The 24777-nt window shown below is 38.0% G+C and overlaps 2 protein-coding genes across 2 annotated transcripts in view; both read left to right on the top strand.

Moving 5' to 3' along the window:
- LOC144666964 (uncharacterized) overlaps positions 1-764 on the top strand; it is a 92905-nt gene extending 92141 nt beyond the window's left edge. The window contains exon 4 of the mRNA XM_078528416.1: positions 107-764. The gene's annotated coding sequence lies outside the window, so the exon portion shown is untranslated. The remainder of the gene's footprint in view (positions 1-106) is intronic.
- A 4220-nt stretch (positions 765-4984) lies between these two features.
- Positions 4985-24777, top strand: part of LOC144666945 (E3 ubiquitin-protein ligase UBR5-like) — a 53105-nt gene continuing 33312 nt past the window's right edge. Inside the window, 15 exon segments of the mRNA XM_078528385.1 lie at positions 4985-5146; positions 5315-5359; positions 8122-8203; positions 8552-8625; positions 8908-8966; positions 9783-9876; positions 13835-14003; positions 14249-14308; positions 15200-15290; positions 16038-16423; positions 17113-17340; positions 21930-22087; positions 22407-22512; positions 22941-23154; positions 24650-24768. Of these exon segments, the coding sequence (XP_078384511.1) occupies positions 5085-5146; positions 5315-5359; positions 8122-8203; positions 8552-8625; positions 8908-8966; positions 9783-9876; positions 13835-14003; positions 14249-14308; positions 15200-15290; positions 16038-16423; positions 17113-17340; positions 21930-22087; positions 22407-22512; positions 22941-23154; positions 24650-24768 (1947 nt within the window). The 5' untranslated portion in view covers positions 4985-5084.

Here is a 24777-nt window from a genome sequence, read left to right as displayed (position 1 = left end):
AAAAAAGACAATGATGTCCTAGGTCAAACAAATCACGTGACAAACTAGCAAAGTCAATAACGTCATCGTATCGTATCGGTATTGATATCGATATTGCAAATAAAAGCCAGTATCGGATTGATTAGGTATCGTTTTGAAAAACTGGTATGGCCCCATCCTGATGACAGACAGAACAAAAAGCAGTCAGTGGCAGAAGAAATCAGTAAATGACAAACGTTATCTGGAAAAAATTATGAAACAGACATGAAAACCTGTTATTTTTCTCGACCTTTGCTACCAGGCTAATCACCTGCCATCGTTTGGAATTCTTTCTATGTTTTCCAACAATCAACTAATCCTCGCAGTATGTGGAGAGTTGGTCACAATTGAATCTTCCGGTCCGTGAGAAAACGTACTTTCTTCGACTTCTTGCGGCAGAGGTCGGGTTTTTTTTTCCAGTAGAATGTATCACTGACTGGTTAGTTAAGTCTTCATTTAACGTGGGTAGCACTAAAATAGCATAAAAATAGCCTTTTTCCATGACTTGTACTAAACTTAACATCTACCGTCCTTTATCTTTTAACGCTATAGTTAACAACTATTCACCGCAGTGGAGGTGGCTAGTGGATATTTACCGAGCCGCGAATTTGAAGCGTCGAGGTAAATATCCATCACTGGTCACCGACACTAGACCACACTGAGATGAATAGTTGTTTTAGTATATACTAAACCAGTGTGATAAAATAACCCAAAAGGATGATTTTTAACTCATAGTTAACAATTACAATTTTCGCGCGTGATTTTCTCATAGGTGAATAGCAAAGAATATCCGGAGTTTGAGTAGCCAATCAAAACGCGCCAACAACGCTATCCACTGTTTTAGTATATACAAATATTTTTTTTTACACAATGTCTGAGAGAATTCTCGCACGTTGATTGGTCGATGACAGCATTCATCATGAAAATGACGTCATCTGTAACGCAATGAAAGGAAAATTTTGAAAAATTTGAGAAATTTTTGCAACTTAAAAAAAAAACAAAAAATCAAAAGCAGAATCCGATGGAACATTATGGAAATTTTCTCACATATTTCTATTGGCTTAGAATGCACTATCTTACGAGCTGTCACACGAGCTCGCGATTTTGCACAAATTTTCTGACTATTACAAAAATTCGCCTGCAAATTTTCTGTGTTATTGTATTGCACAGAAGTTGCGGAAGATAATATATTGTCTTCCTTTACTCGAACGTTTGCAAAGTCGCTTGTCAACCGTTACAATTGAACCGTCTTTTTTTGTTGCAAAAAAAAAAAACATATATAAACTTCTGATCCCAGGGTTGGGGGGGAGGTACTCCAAAATGTTTTATACGAGGAGGCTCCGCCCCGAGCTCTAACCCCTTACCATTTAATATCCAATTTTGACAGAAATTGTACCCCTTTCGTATACCTTTTACTGAAAAAGGTACCCCTTTCATATACCTGAAAGACATGGCATAGACTTAGAACACGACGTTCACGAGCGTCTTGTCATTTTCATGTAGTGCTTAATAAATTAACATATTACAACCATAAATTGCATCTGTTCGAAATATTTTAATTAAAGGCCCTTTTAAAAAACGTATGTGACAGAATTCTATACTCCCTTTCGTATACCTAAATTTGTGAAATCCTTACCCTTTTATATACCTGAAGCCTGAAAAAGGTACCCTTTATAGGCCATTATAGGGAGTAACCCCCGGGCTTCTGATTAGGATTTGTTGTGTTACCGCAAAAACGGCACAAGTTTTTGTAAATATTGCTAAATGTATTAAATTTGTGACTGTAATCCACCAGCACCGAAATTTTTCGGGCAGAATGCTGGGAATTCGGGCAACAAGCCTAGAGAAATCAAAGAGCACTTCGAGCCACGACTGAATTTTTTTCACCAAGTTTTAAGTTTAGATTTCATTTCTTGAAAATATATGAGCAGCAGGTGATTCGAACATTTCTTTGATGCACATGATAACAGATAATCGTTGGAATGTCTATTACATTGATCTAAGATATATTCGTCTCGCATGACTTAGCATGTCTGATTAGCAAACTCGTGTAGTTATCAAGATGGGGAGCGAGATATTGTGAGTTCAAATCTCAGAGGGTACAGGTTTTTTTCTTTTCTTTTTTTAACCCGTAGCACTAAAATTGTTTGTTTATTATATCGCTCCGTAGGTTAGCATTGCAGAATAAAAGCATTTACATGAAAGCCGTTAAGTAATAACGCTGTAAATAAATATATCAGAACATATAGACTGATTCAGGTACAAATGTACTTGTGCTGTTACATCTGAAAAGCTTTTCATTCTCTTGCGAACAAGCAGCTAGCCACGCACTCGATTTTAGCCAACGCTCTGGTTTCTAGATAGATCCATTGTTGATGAAGCTTATGTTAAACCCGATTTAGTTTTCGAATGCTCCTTCATGTACGACGCTAGCTCGAAATATAGACACGAAAGTCATCGATCGATTAATGGCTCTCAATGTCCACTTTTTTGGCTGTCGATTACTTAATTCTACACGTAATTGTCAGCCATATTTTGTTTCTTTGCTTCTTGTTGTTTTTGCAAACCCCTTTAAATTTAAAAGGCCGCCTTTTAAACGACCGCCTTGCTACACTCTTTCTACTAGTACATCTGCTGGTCAGCGGAGTTGCAATGAAAAGTCTACAGATGATGGACCGACCCACCGACCAACGAGTGCCATTGGGCTAACCACTAAACTTCCTGAATTAAAAATTCAGTCGTAAAAACTAGAAAATTAACCGAAAAATCTCAACATTACGTTTGAAACGAACTACATTTACATCAACAGAAAGAGTATTGGAAATCATGTTGATTTTTCTCGCAAATTCTCCGTGACACCTTAGTTTGACTCTGTTGAAATCATTTTCAAGTGAGTAGGAAATTGGCGAGGGCGACCAGAAGTTGGGCTTTTGCATAGCTTGAGCGTTTGCATGCGGTGGATCCAATGTAAGACGCCCTTGAAACAAAGCTGTTACAAATGTGAGAAAACTAATGCTTTTGACTTTTTTCCGCAAATTTCTTGGTTTTCGATATACGTGAAAGGTACCTTTGATTACCTATAGACTGTCAACAGCCTCTCTATTTTTCAACGCAAAAAAGCGAGAGAATCGGCGTGCGAAGCGAGCGTGAGCGCAAAGCGCGAGCGCGCGGGGGAGGGGGCGGAAAGCGAGTCCCCCCCCCACCCCGTTGCTTTTTCCGTTAAGCGTTTTGTCGTATAATTGGTCATAATTTTCTCCGTGATCAATTTTTTGAGTCCATCTGGCCACTTTGAACAAAGTGTATTAGTATTTTTTAATGTTACAGTTTCTGTTTTAAGAACCGCGTTAAGCGTTTTGACGTGTAATTATTAGGCATAAATAGATTGTGCTCGGCAACTTTTGAGCAACTTTAAGCGTTTTGAGCAACTTGTTGTAGTACCAGCAACCTAGGGCAACTTTTGCCTTCCTTGGCAACTTTGTGCAACAAATTGATATAAAACCGATCCAAACCATAAAAGGTCGTTTCATTTCGAAGGATTTTTATCTTTTGTTATCTTTTTTAATTTTTTAATTTTAATTTTAATTTTTTTTATTTTTTATTTTTTGTTAAGTTTACGAGTATATTGATTATAAAAAAGTATTTATATTTTTCATATAACAATGGCTTTTTGACTTCTTTTAATGATTGTAAGAATATTTAATGAAGATGTTTAAATGGCAACAAATAAACAAACACGTTTTGAGTATTTTATATCTAAAGCAAAACTAATTTATAGCAAGCAACTTTTCAAAATTTTGGTGGCAACTTTTTAATATTTGAGCAACTTTAGCGCAACTTTTGGGTATATTTGTGAAGCAACTTTTCCTAAATTTACTAGCAAAATCTATTCATGCCTAGTAATTATTCATAGTTTTCTCCATGATCAATTTGTTTCAGGCCATGTGGCCACTTTTAACGAGAGGACTCTAAGAGTTAAATAGCGTCGTTATTGTTGTTATCATCTTCGTTGTCATTGCGGATCTACGTCGTAATCATGTTTACATCTCATCTTAAACACAAAAATGTCTCGGTTCAATTTATTACCCGCGACCCTTTACCCTTTACCCTTTACCCGTTACCCTTTACCCGTTACCCTTACCCTTTACCCTTACCCGCGACCCGCGACCCGCGACCCGCGTTTTAGCAACGCCGTTCGACTCCCAATAACTCAAAACTTCAAGGTTCGAGTTATCGGGAGTTGAGAACAAAAGACCGGAAATAAAGAAAAAACGGTGTTTTCTGTTTTTCTATTCATACACTGTACATTTTAATCAAATTTAATTAGGATAGAGCAGTCGAGTGAAAATGGAACAACTCATTTCTAAATTACCGTATAAATCAGAGCCATACACACACTGCGCTTCAAGGGACACGAGATTTATTGATTTACAAGATACAATGAACTACTGAACCTTTACCAGCGAAACCTGAACTGGACTGACACTTTTTGTGTGATGCAAAAACGGGCAAAGATTACACAGCTGCTTTAAAATAAATTTAATGTTTTGGACGACAGTTTATCCGTTTTGACTTATCACGTATTGACAGACGTGGTTTGAGTTTAAATATCGAGGGTAAAATTATATAGAAAATGACCTGAAGGGAAACGAAAATTGGTTCGAGTTAGCGGGAGATTCGAGTTATCATCAAGGGTTCGAGTTACCGAGGATAAAATTACAGCAAATGTATGACGGAAATCCAGGGGAATTTGATTTTGGTTCCAGTTAGCGATAGGTTCGCGTTAGCAAGTGTTCGAGTCTGATTCAGAGTCGATTGTATTTATATTGGCAAGCTGTGGCCACACCAGGGCTGGACTGCACATAAGAAGATGGTACACCTGTGGTAGGCGACCTACCGCTGACCGAGAGCGGGCGAGAGCGGAGGAGAGAGAGATCTGGGTACAAGTTCTTTGCTGACCGGCTGTGGTTCCTTTTCCGCTGCTCAAGTCATCACAGAAAGTTTAACGTGAAAAGAGTCCAACATTATCAATGGTTTAGAAGTTTCCTTTCTTCTTTATATAAAGCACCATGCCAACCATCCACATCGCCGTTCATCCTTTACCGGGAACAGTGGAAGATTTACATGAAAGGTATTAAAACTGAAGAAATCTTCGTGCTGCGAGACGGTGTGCTCAGCTCATAATTTTGTAGTTCGAGCGTCAGAGACAAAATGAAGTCACATTTATGAAAGCATGCTGTATGATTTTAGAGCTTGATTGTTGGTTGACAAATGTATTTCCTCCTGCTTAATGTTTTAGGCTTAAGGACGTTTCAGAGTCGAAGGAAAAGAGCGGTTTTCTAAGGTAAGATTTTATATATAGACCGAAGCTCATGTCGATCTACAGAAATAGACATGTTCATAATTTGTAAGCTAGCATTGATTGAAAAGTTTTTCTTTCTGTTTAACCTGAGAATTTAAGATAACGCTTTGAAAGAGAGTTATTTGGTTTATAAACCTCTGTATTCGGTGTTTAAACTGTGGTTTTATTTGTCCATGTGCATTATAAGAACACGATGTTAGCCCATGCTTGCACTGCATGCATGGCGCGTGTTTTCAAACGTTTTTCTTTACCACGCTCAAGTGCGATGTATTTTCTCCCCTCAAATTCTGAGTGCACAGTTACTCTTAACGAAAAATGGTCGAGCTTTTAAAATTAGGTTATGAGATATTAACACAAGCCATGTTACAGCTATTTCAATTCGAGAGCTTCCATAAACACAGAGCTTCCGTGAATATTTTCGCGTTCAACTCTATAGAAACTGACGGACAATACAGTGGTTTCTAGTTTCGTTTAAAAATAACTGAACGAAAAGCTTTCCTAGGATTCCATTGTAAAAACAGAGTGCTTTTGTGAGAGGTTAGTTTAGCTGATAGTTTCCCTCAAGAAAAAATTTCAATGTACAGAAAATTTTAAGGGAAACTACACTGTAAATAATTTAATCTACATGATTATTTACAAAGTACTACCTGATAATAAGGTTTGGATGTCGTCATGGATTAGATGCAAACTTTTGCTCATTCGAAATCAGGAAAAAAAGGTCTCCAGTGGTCGCAAAATCTAGAGTGTGTTCACATTAGCATCAAAACATGCTTGTAGTTATAGTAAGCATGTTTACACTTGGCAATAAGGCACCTCTTCTCAATCCCATAGTTGTATTATCTTGTAAACCCGGGGTATCCAATCGATGGAAATCGATGATCGAAAAACCAATTGATATCAATCAATAAAATTAGTTAATTGGTATTGATTGGTATCGGTCAATTGATAACCACAAAAAAACCGTTCATTGATTGCTATCGATTGGCACAGCAACCTCGAGCAGACGTCACGCACACTACTTGTCCGATCAGCCGTCATTTTTAGGAGGCCCTGGGGACGAAGTTGGCAAAACAAATCCGGCCCAGTCTTCTCAAAGCAAAGAATATACCCCGTTGCACCTGTACAATAATTTTGTACTCAAATTACCACTTGCCTGTCATTGGCTTTCTGTGTCATTATGTCGACGCAAGAAGTCCGGAAAGAGGTTCTGCTGAATATAAGGTGTATCCTGAAAGGCTATCATCTTTGCCGTTTTGAGGTAAACGTCGGCGAGGTCTTTACTGCTAACAAGAAGAGGGGAGAACACGGAAATGCGTTTATGTTGTAAACCATCGTGAACAGCTAAGCCACCTACAGTCTGAGCTTGTGGATCCTCTGAAGTCTGTAGTATTGACCCATGTCCAGTGCACATAATCATTTTCCACTTTGGATAGCGTTTTGAAACGTTTCCATTTTTGGTTACCATTTTCATGGGATACGTGTGGACCGTGCGAAGCAAAAATGGAAATAAACTTTTGATTTTTCGAAGGAAAATGCATACATGTGGACGGGGCGTTGTAGTAAGAGAAAGAAGAGTATTGTTCTCCTGTTAACGTTCAAAGCAGTACAAAGATGTGATATTTACATGTATGCCCCTATTCCGTCAGTTTGTAGATTTTGAAACGTGACGATATCAATTAATCGATCGATTGTTATTGGAAATCAATACCAATCGATAACCACACAAATCTTTGCCATCGATTGGTCATCGATTATCAATATCAATCGATTAATTGTTATCGATTGCTATTGATTGATATCGATTGTCATCGATTATTGATTTAATCGATTGGATACCCCGGGTGTAAAGTGACAACCAATGTACAATATACAATGTAAGGTCAAACACAGTCGTGAAATGGTTCTTGCTGGCCCTTTGTTTTCAAAGAATGCTAGATTTCTGTTCACTAAATCTTATAGAACTCATCAAAGTATAATTTGTCTCTTATTTATTTAGTGTTAGTTACTTCTAACTGTCTGAGAGTATTTCCCTTTTAGCTCTACATTGTACACGGCAATTTCTTGTTGAGTTTAACTTGATTAATTTTTCTGTTCACGTGATATTTCTTTCAGTCTGTAGTTAGCTCCCAGTCATATTCAGTTAAATTACTGATTGATCAATTGTGTGCAACAGACTAAAAGATCTGGTCCACTCGCCAAATGATATTAAGCAATGACATCATCGCTTAAAAAAGATTATTTCAGAGTTTTACTGGTACATGTGGATTAGCCATGATCACTGGTCTAGCTTATTACAGCATGTGTAGCAAGTTTTCCCATATGAATAAACAGTTTTCCACATTTTGGCCTCATGAAAATAGAGGCGAGGAAAAAAATGTATGAGAAGGGGGAGGGGAGAGAAGGGAACATCAAAATGGTGTAGTTTGTTTTTAAGTGATGATGTCATTGCTTAATATCATCTGGCGAGTCAACCAGATCTTTTAGTCAGTGTAGAAGTGCCAAACTGAATAGGACTGGTAGCTAACTACAGAAAGAAACATTAAGTGAACAGAAAAATTAATCAATTTAAACTCAACAAGAAATTGCTGTGTACAATGTAGAACTAAAAGGGAAATACTCCCAGACACTGGCCTACCAAAGAAGTTCTGGAAACAATCATTTTGATCTTTCTTTTGTTCTGTCTTTTCTTTCTGTTACATGTTGGTTTTGAATAACTAATTTGTATATACTTTGTCTTTTTTTAGTTCTCCTGTTCTTCAGGCACTAAAGGATCAAGTGATTAAAGAATGCGTGGTTGGACCAAGACATGTAGCTTTTCTTTTGGAGGTGAGTGATGTCACATTCTCCTCTCCAGAGTCCATGATCATTCTGGTCTGTGTCAGGAATCGAAACCTCTGGCCAGCTTCCACACCAGAAGTCTGCGATTCACACTTATTGTCAAATCTGACAAATCTGTTTTCCTGAAAATGCAGAACAAGACATAGTGCACTGCGCATGCTCACCAATGGGGACTGGACAGAGGTCTCAAACCCTGGCGCAGACCAGAAGGATCGTGGACTCTGGTCACAAGATTGAGTGATGTCATAGAAATGTTGTTATAGCTAGAGTTGCTGTATTCAATTTGACATTTAAGTCTCTCACAGTCTCATAGAATGTAAATGTTCTTTATTCTAGAATGGTCAAGTATGCCGAGTCCCATTCACCCTTCATCCAGACAAGCTGGATCTCTCATCAAGGGACACCAATGTGTAAGTGCCTTGATATTTCATGTAAGGTGCATGAACAGTGCCTCAGAACCCTGCAAGTACCTCAGAGCTCTTAGTCCTATTAAGACTTGATTAACAGGGTTGCTTTGTACAGTACAGCATACAGCTACATTTATATTTTTTTTTTGTTAATGCCATAATTGAGTTGAACTTCCTACTCCTTATAGTTTCTGAGCAATAATTGCTTTGGAAACTTAACTCTATTTATTGCATTATTATGTCACAAAATATAACTTTTTGTTTTCAATGTTTTTTTTTTTTCAGAGAGGAAGATACAAGTAATACTGCTGCAAGATCTACATCTCATATAGTTTTACATGCTGGTTAGTTTGTTATGACTTGATTGTAAACTTTGTAACAGCACTGATATGACAGTCTGGAGTATTGTTACATGTTTCCCCCCCCCCACCCCCCCCAAGCGTGTTGCAATGCAAAATCTGTTTTAGGTTAAAGATCAAGAGGGAAGTATACTTATTAACAGTTGCAGACAACAACTAACACAACAACAACAACCTTTATTGTACTCCTTGCACTTACACAAAAAGATTAATACAGGGAGGAAATTAAATAAAGTTAGAGTACTGGCTGCCTGGAATAACCATATATAGGGGCTAGTGGAGCCAGCCAGTTGACATTAGCATTAAATGCATTAAATTCTTTTAGGAACAAATGGAAAATGTTTGAGGAAACGATCCTTTAAAAAGTCCACAATTATGTTAAAGAAACTGTTATGTAAGACAATGTACACAACAATTGTTATGTAAGGCAATGTAATGGAACCTTTAGGTAATAAATAGATAAAAAAAATCAAACTTGGAAAGAAAAATATGATATGTCTACAAGAATGCTACGTACATTGTAAGTTAATTTTAGCATTGTCAGTAGTTTAAGTAGTGTAAGCAGTAAAATAGTGATTGTATAGTGATTGTAAAAATATATGTAGTGATTGTAAGAACGAATAAAAGTTTGATTAAAAAAAATAAATGAAAATAAATTAGCAGGTCAGCAAGAGGACAGATTCACACATAAAAAGAATTTATCTAATGTCAAATGTCCAATTATTTTATTTAATGTCAAATGTATGCATTGAATATCCAGACCAACTTGTGCATTGTCATGTTGTTGTTTCTGTCTGGCAGTGGGCGGCGGAACTCGTAACCAAGGTGAAAGTTCATGGGTGCTTTCAAACAGTGGAGAAAGTCTCAGTGGTCTGACAGGACATCCTGTCATAAGGTATTCAATTAACATCAATTATTAAATAACCATGATTATAATGCATTGTAAAAAAACTGTTCAAAGGGCTCAGTGCAAAAAGGGCGGCAGTGATTTTGGCTTGAAATGAACATTGCCAAAACAACTCCAAAATTCGGGTGCGGGTTTGTTGACATAAGTGCAACATTGTGAATTTATTTCAAGTCAAAACTCAAATGTTGATTGGATAGTTGCCTGGCTTCACGCGACAGGATATGGGAATTCAGCCGGAATTTGCATAAACTAGTCAACCGTCAAATGTCACAAATGGTGTTTTCCAGGGGGGGGGGGGGAAGCAACTTCCCATACATTCTCTTATATGAAATCTGAGCGATGCTCTCACAACTTGCAAAGCATTCATCGGGGCGGTAGTCAGCGGATGTCTCTAAGGCGCATGAGCAGCTCCTTTCTTTGTGAACTTGCCAAAACAAAAACAACATGGGACCAGTGAGAGAGTTCGATTTTTTTTATATATGTAGTAATAAAAAAGAATTTCTAAGTTTTGTCTTTAAATGTCAATATGTGGTGTTTGTTATGAAATAAAACCATCACGGGAATGGTAATGAAAACGTGTCGATCGAATATTCCCGCGCTGGTCGGAGCTATTGTTCTTGCTCTATTGTTTGAGGTTGTTTGTTGACTTGGTCTTTCTTTGTTTTACTTCATTTACAATCCCCATGTGGGCCAGTTGAAAATCGTGGTACAAACATGTCAAACATTTGCATTTCAGCACTGAAAAGTAGCACGGCATCACAAAATTCTGCGTTCTTAAAACTACACGACGATGACGAAATTTTCGGATTTAAACACGCTGCTTTTAGATTTTTAGTTAAGAGAATTGAACCCCTTTATAATAAGTGATTCCACGACAGCAGCTTCCATTTCGCGGGGAAAGATTGCCTGTTGCATCATCGTCCAAAAACCGCTGACTACATCGTGAATTGATCGCTTTGCAAGTTGTGAGAGCATCGCTACTCGGTCCCAGACCTCGTTTCTTCCCCTCCCTGGTGTTTTCTCATCATTTTGTTCTTCACGTTCTTTTATTTCAATACTACATGTATTATAATATCAAAAGAGAGGTGAGACATTTTGGTACACTGATCATTATTCCAAAGATGTATTGTAATTTTCGACCTAGTGTGCCAATAACTATATTATACTTGTAAGTTTTTTTTTCTTTTTTTTTTCAATTATTGTATTTGTTTATTTATATGTTATTTGTGTGTATTTTTTTCTATTGAAATGAATAAAAAAAAAATAAAAATAAAAAACACTGAAAAGGCACAAAAAACTACTTGCAGAAGAAAAAGTGGGAAAAATGTTGTTGACCCATTTTATGCAAATTGCGGAACTTTTTCAAATTCTCACGTGTCTGTCACATAAATGAAATCAACATTCAAGTTTTGAATCGAGTCGCTCTTTGAACATTGAAGTATTCAATTCAAGAATGGAATATTAAAGCAAAGAATGAAATCAAATTTGCAATAATGGAATCATTAACCCACCCTTGACAGTAACGCTTGAGGTGTTTTGACTGTAAAAGTTACTTCTCATCAGATTCAATCTGTTGGGAGATTTTAAACACGTTTCACCAAAAAAAATTAAAGAAAATTAAGATCAAAGCCACGAAAACACCAAAAAATTGGACTTTTTGGGTAGATGAAGCTAAAAAGCAAAGGCTGTTATTTTAAAAAAAAGATAAATGCACAACATATTTTAGTCCTCGTTTTTAACTCGGAAAATTCCGAGTTTTGGTGAGTGGGACCGATTTCACTCCTTCCCTCCTTCACTCCTTCCCTCCTTCCCTCCACTCGATTCCTGTAAACATTTTAATTGAATTAATTAATTAATATCAAATTGAATTAATCAATTAATCTTGTGAAGCGGGTAGGGGGTTGGCTAAAATGCGAACTTTATCCGTGTTACTTTATATGAAGTACACAAAGGCTATATATTTGTTTCTGAAAACCAAATGTTCTCGTCCTCCATCAGCTCGCACTGGAATATTATTTGTTTTGTTTGCGTATGAGATCGTCTTTTGAACTGACGAGGAAATTTGAAATCCCGCATGTCGTAAACAATGTCCTCGCAATCTCTTCAACAATAATTATTTCTGCCCGAGACTGTTTCTGTTCCTTTCCTTCTGTTCCTTTCTTTAAGTTTAGTTAATTTGCAGAGTCACTGCTAACGTGACTTTTCAAGAGAAGAAGGGTCAAGAAGGAATCGATCTATTTGACTAGTTGTCGCGACACCAGAAACTGGCCAATCAGAAGCGGTCGTTCTCACGCGCTTGGTAAACATTGTAACACGATCTGACAGAAATCGGCTGCATGTAATATTTTTGTTCAAAAGCGAAAATTTAAAAATACCACGACTTCTCTGCTAAAAGAAACCACTTCAGAAGAGTTTCATTGAATTGAGGATACTCGACAAATACTGGTAACAGCACATGTTTCGTTTTGGTGACATTTAAAGTTCACCCGCTTGACCTGCTTGATCTTTTCGCTGGCGAATTGCGACGAACTGAAGATTCACTGAATCATCAGGAATCATCCCGTATTCTCTGGCAATTTTGCAGTTGTTCTGAACTGTTTCTACCTCGGCAACAACTTTCAACTTGAACGTTTCGTTGTTATAAAACCAGTAGCTTTTGACATCGATAACTGCTTAATTCTTCTGAAGAATGCATGATTGTTTGAGATGGGATTCTGAACTCAGGTGAATGGTTTGTCACGCTTGTGTATGGTTCTATTCAGTAAATTCATTCTTTGTCAGTGATTTGTTGTTTTTCAATTACATAGTTGTAATTTAACGATATGTTGATTCGCTGCATGTGGACTGTTTTATAGCTTGAAGCAAAAATTGGGTCTAGCTTATAGCTGAGTGATTTGGGTTTATTTTTTGTCAGTTTAACTGGTTCCAAAAACTAAAAGTCTAGGGTTTCGGCTAATAGCCGAATAAATACGGTACATGCATGCTTAACTACCAGCCGAAATATTGTATTAATGTCAGTTTTCTTGAAATAGACCAAAACTTATTTTTTCTAATGATATTATTATTTTGCCTAATCTTCAAAAACAAAAAGGAAAAATAAAAAGAAAGAAAACAATTTGCAACCGATGGGAACTCTATCACTTGCCCTTTCGGCCTGCTCTCGATGAGCAGCTAGATGACAATGAAACTAAGTGAAGTGAACTGAATTGTGGAAAGTTAAACATCATTTGTTTTAGCAAATCTCTATTTGTCAGTTTGTTGTTTTCGATTCTTGTTTCATAATAAATTTTCCGAGTTTAGTGGCTCGTAGCCACTTTGAACAGTTATTAATATTTCGGCAGCTTTTATTTAACTAGTTTAAAAAATAGTGCGAAAAATAATGATCTCTTGATGGGTATCACTTATGCGTGCGCCGTAATACCTCAAATCCCTATGGAGCCACCTTTAAACGGAGCAAAAACCAGGGGAAATAAATACAGTACAGTGTTTTGCATACGCAAACAAACCCACATGCGAAATTTGGAGTTGTTTTGTCAATGTTCATTTTTAGTCCAAAATCACTTCCATCCTTTTTGCATTGAACCCTTCAATTTATATCTTTTTTGTATTTTAAAGTGAATTTCTGGGTGAAAGACTGGGTGTTAACATCATTTTCATCATTTCAAACCATATATCATGTACGGTGTACAAGTATAACCCCATCTTATGGGTATCAGTCAATTTTTGAGGCTATCAGGACCCTCTTCCATTTAAATGTAAAATCATTTTTTTTTACAAGACTCTCAATTCTTCCAAGAGGACTCTCTTGGAAAATACTAAGAATCATACTTTGGAAGGTTTTGTTAAATTAATAAGATAAAATGAATATTGTAAACCTGTTTGCGAATACTGTAGTAACTCTTCACAATTACATATTAACTGATTGCTGTTTTTTTTTTTTTTCAAGCCGGTGGGGTTCTGCTCCTTCCGCCATGTCGTTAAGAGCATCTGCCCGTACACCAGTCCGTGGGCGTGGACGTGTGGTGAGAAGGGGTGCAAGAGGGGGAACATCTGGATGGGCTATAGGCTCCCGTGTGGTCCCTGCAACAGCTGTCCCAGAGGAACTAGTCAATCAAGTAAGTCACTTGTTTACAAGTGTATATCAAGTGTTCTGAACTCAATTAAATGGAATGTGTGATTTTATTCAATTTTATTATGGACAGTACACAATTTAATACAAAATCTTGTTAAATTGATCAGGCATGCCAAATTGGTTGACATCCAGTGTTGGCTAAGGGCTTACATGTAATTATTTGTTTCATTTGTTCAGTAGGAGTCAGGGGGCACATTGTTAACACTTGAACATTTTGTTCTTCTCTAGGCTCAAGTTGTCCTTCAAGGCAAATCCCGAGCTGCCATTATAAGAGAACTACAGAGAACTGTAAGTTTGTTTTTGACAATGCCACATTGCACTTTAAGAACATTAACATGACTGTATACCGTAAAATTCCGGTTATAAGCCCCCCCACTTATAAACCCCCCCGGTTATTGGCCCATCTACTTGGAAACAAAAAAATACATCCGATTATAAGCCCCCCCGGACATAAGCCCCCCTCTACCGGATGACAGTACTGAACAGGGCTAAATGTTGCTTTTTTATGCGTTTTTAACTTAAAAACGTATTTCGATTAAAACTCCCGTGGCTCTTTTCAAAACGTTTTTTTCATTCCTCTTATAAGCTCTCCCGGATATAAGCCCCTCCGTTTATAAGCCCACCCAAAACCCCTTACGAAGTTGTATAAGCCCAGGGCTTATAACCGGAATTCTACGGTATGTTTAAGCTTAAGAAGCTTGCTAACAGTGCTCAGGTATAACATGGCATTTTGAGAATGAAAGTTTACACCTGGCTAGGGCTAAGGAGCCTAAAGGCTAGACAAAGAAGGCTGCCTTCACATGTGGTCAGCTGAAGAAAACGGGTTGGTCGACAGAGCCTTGTGGATAAAGATTGTGAAGAGCCTACAGTATGCCTCCACTTGAGGGTTTAAAGAAATGATGTTGACATTAGTAAATAATATAGATGGTAAATTTCAAGCTCGGTGATAAATAGTGAACAAATTATTCAACATGACACCAGCGTGGGACAAAGAAAAAATCTGAGTCCCCGACGGGAACCAAACCCATGGCCTCCCAGATACCGGTTGGGCGCTCTAACCAACTGAGCTACGAGAGACTCGTTGTGAGCTGGGCCATTTACTAGGTTGATATATGACATGCGTCCTGCATACTGCTAGGATGTTGACATTGTTACTATCTTGTCTGTTTATTCTTTCAGAATCTAGATGTGAATTTGGCAGTGAACAATCTTCTAAGTAGAGATGAAGATGATGGTGATGATGATGAGAACCCAGAGTATCTCCCTGGAGGTGAGACTGTTCATAGTAAACAATACAGTGGATAGTTAACCCTTTCACTCCCGTGGGAAATACCCAAACCTCCAAGTTAAGACCATTTTAGTCGCCATGGCGACTAAAATTTTGGAGCTGGCGACTTAATTTGAACCAAGGTCGCCAGTCTGGTGACTAAAATTGAGAGGAATGATTGAAAGCATCAGCTTAATTTGGTGACTAAAATTTTTCACTGGCGACCAAAACTCGAGTAGTTGGTGGCCAAATGGCCACTAAGGAAAAAAGTAAACTTGGAGGGTTGATACCACATTTTTGTAAAACGGTAACTATGGGCCTGAAGACCACATACTACATGTATATCTCATTTAAATGGTATTGTTTGTGGCATGTCATAAATCATAATAACAGACATAGAGGAAGTAACGGTTTTAATTCAAAAGGCGACAAAACCAAAAAAGGTGAGAGGGTAGGAGCTACGTCACAGGATTTCACAGATTTTTGGTCTAAACTGTTCTGAAATAAAATTAGTAGTAGGCAATTATACAACTTAGCCCATAAAAAACATTATTTTTGAACATGTTAAGGAAGATCTAAAGGCAACCTTAATTTGCAGATAGAAATCAAACTTACCCGTACAGTATAAATTTTGGCTGTTCAAAAATCTGTGTCAAATCCCCTTTTACAGATTTTAAAATAATTATGTAGCATCGACGTGTACAGTTATGGGACACTTAAATTAATTCTTTTTTTTTCTGTTGTCTTCAGATGACCTGATGTCCTTGCTGGACGCTGGTGTCCATGTAGATGACCCATCATTTGTTGTTGATCCTGAAGCGATATTTTCAGAAGACATGTTCTACAACTCACAGTATGGAGCAATACATCGACGCCCTAACAGTGGTGCTCGTGCTTCAAGGACTGCTGCAGAGAGAGAGGCAGATCGCGACAGGGAGAGAGAGAGAACCAGAGAGAGAGAGGCACTTAGGAGGGAGAGAGATCGATGGCTTGGGAACATACATACAGGGAGTCTTGACTGTGGGACGTCAAGCAGTGTTCCTAAACAACCATCGGTGGATAAGTTATCATCTCAGAGTTTCACTGCAGATCCTGTGAGTGTTGCAGATCTTCTACAGTGGTGGCCACCAGATGTGGTAAGAAAAAGTCTCATTTCATTCTTTGCTAAAATGTTATGATGTGACCTATGAACAGAAAAAAATTCCAGAAAAAAAAAATTAGCTACTAAGCTTATTACATGTAAGTGCACTACAGTTGAATCCCAGTAACTTGAACAGGTCTTTAAGGGACTCAAAAAAGGCTTGAGTTGTCAAAATTGAGGGTGAAGTAAGTAGGAAAATGACTTGGAGGGAAATCAAAAAAGATTCTAGTTGGCAGTAGGTCCAAGTAATGGAGGGTTTGAGTTATAGGGGTTCACTTACACAGTACAGCTCGAAAGTAAGTTACCACCGAGACAAGGGGTAGTAACTTACTTTTGAGCGGTACTGTACATTGTACAATCATGTACTTCCCTATAATAAAATTATTATCTTCAATCCAAAATTGAGGTTTTTAATGTTAGCCAAGCAGAAACACAAGACAACTTTATCTTACTAACACCTGCATGGTTATGAACTCAAAGTAACTAATGGTGAGCACATTAAAGCCTCAAATTATTTGATCAGTATTGTTTTCTAGTCAGGCAAAAACCATGACAACCCTGGCTGACTGTAAAGATCCATTTCTTTTTTGCAGGCATATAGTTGTATGCTTGTTATAACATATGGAGTAGTACGAACAAGAAAACTATAATTAATACCGGTATTTGAACAATGTTCTTTTGCAGGATGGCAACTTTCCATGCTTCACACACATTGCTGCCATGTACTCAGAGCTGATCTGTGTTGGAGCAGATGGCAAGCTGTATCAGTGGAAATGGGAAGATCCTCAGCCTTACAGAGATCAAGATGTAATATATCATCCCAGAGCCAAAGCCCTTGGGCTCATGGATGAGAAGGTTGTATCGGTGTCAGCGTCCTCCATAAGGGCTTCTGTCCTCACAGAGTCTGGCAAGGTAAAATGATGGGCACATGATGAATGTTGTGGATAGCACATGCAGGGCTGTCATTAAGTTTTTATGCAGCTGCTCTATTGAAGTTATCATCCATGTCATATCCAGGGTTGACACAGTCAGGAAAAAAAAAAACTGGGGAAAAAAAAAAATTTCAAGGTCAGGGAAAAGTGAAGGGAATTTTGGCTGAAACAATAAAACAGAATGGATTTGTTGGGGAATTCAAATGCCATGTGCGTTCAAAATCCTGTGAAAAAAATAGAGATCAAAATGAAGAGAACACTATCAATGGTCTGCAAAAGAAGCAAATGTAAAAAACGGTTGGGCTTATTTGTTAATTCACGTAATTCAAGGTCAGTGAAAATAGTTTTGTGGTCAGTGAAAAGTCAGAGACCACCAAGACATCTTCACCTGTAACAGAATTGCCACAGGTCAGGAAATGGTCAGGGAAAAATAAAATTCTTGAAGGTCAGGGAAAAGTCTGGAAATTTTATTTTGGGTCAGGGAAAATTGAAATTTTGAAGAAAAGTCAGGGAAAATTGAAATTATTGCTGGTTGGAAGAAACATTTCAGGTCAGTGTGATCTCAGCGATGTTTTCTTTTGGAAGTAAGAGCTACAGGTAGAGGCCGCTACTTTATCTGACATTTTGTATTTATTTGGTCAGGAAAATTTTATTTTTGTCAGGGAAATGTTAGGAAATTTTGAAAACTGATCAATCAGACCATGTCTGTGGCAACATGATGTGTAACATAATGAGCAAGCTCAGTCATAACAGGAGTAATCATGGATAACGGCCTATAATGTACATCTATGATACATGCAGAAGAAATTGTTTCTGTTTCGCGGGGCATTTTAATAATACCTGCCTCATCAGCTCTACAAACAAGTGGGAAGTTAAAAAACACAGAAGGGTATTATTTAAATAAAAGCAAGTGTTTGATTAGTTTTTTGTGTGTTCTCACAAAAACCCTGAGCCCAGTTGTTCAAATTAGGGATAAGGCTACATTTATCAACCTGATAAATCGCTATTCAGAAGATACAGTACCGCTCAAATGTAAGTTACCACCGTCTCGCGAGAAACGAGACGCGTCTCGCGAGAGACGAGACTCGTCTCGAGAGAAACGAGACGCGTCTCGCGAGACGAGTCTCGTTTCTCGCGAGTGCACTGCAAGTACGAAGTTTTCGCCTTCTGTTGCATTTGTTCAACTGTCAAGTGAGACTTCACCGACATTCCCAAAGCCGGATAAAATTTTGCGCGTGAATCGGTGGCGGCACGCTTGTCTTTACATGTTAATAGTTTTTACGTCTTCATGGCTATAACTTCGTCGTGTACTTAACTGGGAAGTATTTTTCTTTAACCTAAATGATCTATACATGTAATCACAGCAAAACAACTTGACTGGGTGCAACCAAAAACGTATTTCCAAGCGAAACTGAATCGAGATAGCCATAATAGTTTCACTTCCGATCGATCGATCGGCGGCGCTCGCTCCGAGCGCTTGCTTTTAATTAACATTTGTCTGAATCGTTCAAATCGTTGGCGGCATGCACGTCTTGAAATGTTTTACAGATCTATCAAATGACTTATTCGTGTGTTAAACAAGAAATTATTTGTTTGTTTGTTTTTTTCACCTAAACAAGTCATAGTTTACAGCAAAACGTTTTGTCTGGGTACATGAAAAACTTATCGTTCATAAAACTTGCAATGTTTACTTTTACACAAAATATGCATGAACTCGTTGCTACGAACGACAAGCAATAGCAGCTTCAAGATACACAGGTTTGTATTCCGAATAAAAGGGATATCTCAACGAAACTGTTTCCTATTTGTTTTTCAAATGTTCAAGCGGAACTAATAGGCCAAAGTAAATACATCTAAAGCGTTATAAGTTTTGCTGTTATTCGTATGTTGTTGTGAAAGAGTGAAACTGCCCGGTAGTTGGGCTTGGGGAATATAACACGTATTCATATGCAAATGTAACGAGTTTATTAAAGCAAAATTAAAGAAAATCAAAACCCACTTTCATAACATACGTTTTATTTAAGATTTAAGTTATATTCAATGAGTTACTAGAAAAATGTTTCGATGCTTGACAGTATGCAAAGGTCGAGCGCTTTACCTGTTGGAATCCACTGTCGACTCGTTCCTGCGAACTAGCTTTCTTTCTCGCTGGAAAAAAAGCGAACAGCTTTGATCTTTCAGTTTGTAAACTCTCTTCATTCAACATTTGTCTCTTTCCAAGAAAAAAACTTTTGATTCGTATAAAGCTTCAAATCAATAGCTCCCTGCGACTTGTTTGCCGTGCGGCATATCAAAGTTTTGTGGTTTCGCGACATCTCGGGTTTCAAGTTACAGGAGAAATAATCCAAACATATACATGCGCCAAGCGATAGTTTTGAGTCAATTCAAGTAAACCTTTTAAAGGCAGAGTATTTTACTGTTTCAACAAACTTTATAAACCTTGTAAAACCCAAGATATTACTTGTTTTGAAATCGTGCCGAGACGCTTGATCAAAATGCAAATCAACGCGGCCGACAAATTGTCGCACGTGAGCTGAATTTGCAGACGGTCACCATTTTCGAGCGACCGTGAAAGGCAAACTTTTTTCTGCGTTTTCTCACGTGTAAAACATTCAAGTTTGTCTAGACAAACTGTCGCGTTTTACAAGTAAACCATTTAACGTTGATTAACGTAAAAAATACTCTCAAAATAAAAATAAATAAATAAACAATCGCTGATCGCTGTCACAACAATTGCCAGAAATGTAAAGCCGCCCTTTTCTGTCGACATTCATTGAAGAAATATAAAAAGTCGACGCAAAAGTTTTCAAAACCATTGTTTCATGTGCAGAAACACACCGGCGGAGCTGTCAAACTTGACATGTTGACGCCACAAACGTGAATTGGTTCAGTTGAAAAACGCGACGGTTTGTCTAGTCAAACTTGAATGTTTTACCCTTGAAAAAACGCGGAAAAAAGTTTGCCTTTCACGGTCGCTCGAAAATGGTAGTAACTATTTCTATAAACAGTCACGGTTCATTTTTCCGCTTTTTGGCCATCTTTGCTTTTATAACATTCGATTATCGATACGCGTTTTATTCAAGACTTAAGTTTCATTCAACAACTGTCCCAGAAATGTTTTTTGGCTTGATAGTACGCAAATAGCAAACGCTTTTTGATTTGGTTGAAGACATCTCCCGTGGGGAATTCGAATACACTTTCGGATGTGAGAAAACATTTTCCTTACCCTCCAAAATTCCTAACGTTTGATCTGTTGGATCGGAAGTTTTGCAAGGTTTACACTTTCGTTTAAATATGTTTCAGATAACTTTCGTTCGACGGCGCGGCGGCGGCCGGCGACATTCTTTCGGAAGATAATATTTACACCCGGGTATTTACACAAGCATGTTTGTTGTTCTTAAAGAAATTTTATCTGCAAATGTGAAAGAAACCTTCCGGACCGTACACGTAACTTTACATGTTGTTCAACGATTTACATCATAGTAACATGAACGAAACTTGTTGTTGAAAAAAAAAAAACACGTTTCGAGCCCAAGCAAAGTCAATGTCGGAGATCATTAAACTGATTTTTCCTTGCGAATGATCGGGTCAATTGAGCTTTTTGTTGATACATTTAATTTCAGTTTCATCGATTTGGCAACGCACTACAGACAGAAATCTTTGATACAATATGAATACGGCCTCTTGCGAGTAATATATTCCATACTGAACGCTTCACTGACTCTCGCGAGAGACGAGAAGTGTCTCGAGAGAAACGAGACTCGTCTCGCGAGAAACGAGACGCGTCTCGCGAGAAACGAGACGAGAGGTGGTAACTTACATTTGAGCGGTACTGTAGTGTGGAACAACCCTCCAAGTCAAGACCATTTTAGTCGCCATGGCGACTAAAATTTTTCACTGGTGACTAAACTTGAGCAGTCAGTGGCCAAATGGCCACTAAGGAAAAATATAAACTGGGAGGGTTGTGGAACTGTATTTTTTTTAATATTTACTCACTGGAAAGTACCTTATTAAAGGAAATTAACACTTGTGTTAATTAAGGTATTTGAAATTAACGTGACTTAAATTAACGCGAATTGAAGGGAAAATTACTTCCCAATAAAGGAAGTTAACGCGAAAGAGGGGGTAACATTTCAAAATGAAGGAAATTAACGCGACGTACAAAACAGGAACACGTGTTATCTTAAACGAAAACGATGTTCGTGGTACTTTTCCCACTTTGAGCGTTCTTCACAGTATCAATGATAGTGGCAGATAAAATTATGCTTCTTCCTTGGAGTCAAGAACATCTGGACTGTAATGAAATATTGGAGCCAAAATAATGGAAATTAACGTCATGGAAATTAACGCTCCACTTAATTAACGGCGTGGAAATTAACGTTAACAAAAATTAACGCGACTTAAATTAACGCAAAAGTTTGAAATTCGCGTTAATTTCATGACGCGTTAATTTCCTATAATAAGGGTAAGTCCTACATGTATGTCTTGGGCAATTAAGTTACATTCATTTTATAAACTGTGTGATATAAACTATATTTACCTATAATTTTATTTTTGTATTCCTTACAGGTTGCTACGTGGATTGATGAAACCCTGAGCTCTATTGCTAGCAAACTGGAACATCCCACTCAAGGATTTGCCGAGTTCTCTGGAGATAAAGTTGTAGCCATTCACACATGCTCCCTTTACACTTGTGCACAGATGTCGTCAGGGGCATTGTACTGGTGGTAAGTAATCAAATTAACCCTATCAGACAAATTAGGCTTTTTTCCTTTTCTTGACTGGGGGGTGGGGGAGGAGAGCTCTCCACCTCCCTTGCCATACATGGAACTCTTAAAGTCAGGGCATCTGACAGGATGCAGTGGTGCTGATCCGCATAATTCTCTAATATCTTCATCCTCTGCATCGATCTTTAGAGCATTTTTCCACATAAAACAGAAAAAAAAGCTAAATATTAGTGATAAAACAGCTGCCTGCTATGACCACAGATCGCTCCAGCAGTTTTATTGTAATTCTAATAATTATAACAATTTGTCATTTCTATAGGGGTGTACTTCCATTTGAGCAAAGAAAGAAACTACTTGAAAAAGCCCGGGCTAGGGCAAGAAGAAACCGCACCACGTTCACTAGCTGTATAGTGCGAGGAGTTCAGGTACTTTCACTTACCGGTAGTTGTGATTACATTTTTCAATATTAGTATTTTATTGTTTGCAAATTACTGATGCATCTACCTGTACTTTTAAGTATTTGGTGATGTTGACAGATTTTAACACGTAACAGTTAAATTCAGTAAGTAAAGAAATAATAGCTAAGTATTTTATAGACTGCAGTTGTGTTTCATATGAATGCTACAAAATATTTAGTACCTAAAATCTCATACCAACTGCCAGCGGCCAATCCAGACTTTCAGGTAAGTGGGGGGCCCAATCATCCAGACCCTGAAATAAGGGGGCCTGCTCTTGAAAATAATTTTTCCGCCCTTCGGGCCTTTATAGTTTGGCCTAAAAATAGTGTTGGGGCTCAGGCCCCTCCCCTTGATCTGCCACTGATTGTAATACTGTTGCTGTTTTTTACCATCAGGTCTGTTTGCGCAGTTGTCCTCTGTACCATCCTGGCTCTATTGGTTTTAACATTTCTTCTGGTATCCCTCGCATGGGACAGTTGTTAGAATCAGCATGGAATCTGGATGAGAAGTGCCGCTTTAAAGTTCTACCTTTGGGAAATGAAGAATCTCCTTGCAATCCACCAGTTATTGAGGAACAAGAGAGTGATGTCCCTGGCTCCCTTGGCCTAAGTGGGTTTGATTTGATCGATCTTTGTATTTTTAAATCCCTAGGGGAACAGAGTCAGAAGTTTATGCAAGTTTTGAGTTAATTATATTCAATCAGGTAGACTTTGTTTGGGTGGCTAATATGATTGGCATGTCAAGTTACAAGTACACTGATGCCACAGTGAAAAAATGTAATTGTACAACATGTAGTGTAGGGTCCCTGATTCATTTGTTTATGTTTTTGTCTCTCTGACACCTTGTACACTATTTAGTTGTACAAAGTACCTGCATTAAAAAATAAAACAACAAGACAAACAAAAGGTCTTGTAAAAAGGCCTTGCATGATCCTGTCACTTGGTACAGCCATGTTTGTCTGCAAAACACACAGTGGGCCATTCAGAACAAAGGGACTGGCACCAGTCAAGCTTCACCCTCCTTTGTTTTGAATGTCCCATGGCAAAATGTGCAGCCCAGCATTGCTGACTTTGTAGCATGTGACCAGGTTGTGCAAAGGGCCTATTTGAAGAGCTTGGCGCAACACTGTGCTAAGTGACTCTTAGGTGATTTTTTTTCTTTTAAAAATGCCTGAATTTTTTCATGTGTTTTTCAATTTAGTAGTAAAACAGGGCTCGAGACTAACTTTTTTGCCGACTAGCCTAGTGGCTAGTGACACCTTTGATTTCACTAGCCAAAACCAATATTCTACTAGCCAGAACTTTCAAGCATGGTTTTCGTTTTTTTCCCAAGCCTGGGGAGACAAAAGCCAGTGACAAATCGGACAAAATAGGTTTTTCTTCCTAAATCCATCGAGAGTCTGTGTTCCACGAAGGCAAAAACTTGCTTTTTCACAGAGGCACTTTGCTGTCTTCACTGGGTCTTTTCCTCCCTTTTTTGCTCCTACCCACTGCAGAATAATCTCGGGTATCCAACGGAACCAAATCTTAAATGTGTACCTGAAAGCTTTTTTGAAACATTCACGTACGCGACCTCTCACCCTTGTTCTTCATGCAACCTTACCCAATCACTAATTAACGTTACAACCTACACATAATGCTCGATCATTTCCCAGGACCGCAAATAATTAGCAGAAACAGTTTTCTTTCACTTGTCGCTTTCGTCACCGGAAAGTCCTAAAAGAAGTTATCTTTTGTTCGCTTTTCGGTAACTTTTGCTTGTCCATATTCTTTGATATATGTCAACAGTGTACTTGTTAGTTTTGTTCTCTCAGAGTCGATTTCAATTTGTGGGTTCTTTTCACAAAACTGCCTGAAATTTCCACTAGCCATTTTGGCTAGTGAAAGTCCAAAACCTACTAGCCAAAACTGCATTTCTACTAGCCTTTGGCTAGTTTGCTACTGTTAGTCTCGAGCCCTGTAAAATATTCCATTGTATTTTATTTTTGGCTGGTTGGCACTTTGATTCTGAGAAAAACGAGTACAACTCCATACAGTGAACTCGAGCTGTGTTCAGTACCACTCTAGAGTAAGTTATTACTGACTGCTATAATTGTTATTTGCAGAACGTAAAAAGTATCCGTCATCAGAGGCTGCAGAAGATAAATCTGTTCAGGATTGGGATTTGAAAGATGTTATTTTTGTAGAAGATAAACGAAACATACCTGTTGGAAAAGTACTTAAAGTAAGTTTG

Source organism: Oculina patagonica, chromosome 9, assembly GCF_052425735.1.
Source record: "Oculina patagonica isolate OP01 chromosome 9, crgOcupat, whole genome shotgun sequence".
Classification (NCBI taxonomy): domain Eukaryota; kingdom Metazoa; phylum Cnidaria; class Anthozoa; order Scleractinia; family Oculinidae; genus Oculina; species Oculina patagonica.
This window is presented reverse-complemented; position numbering and strand designations above follow the sequence as displayed.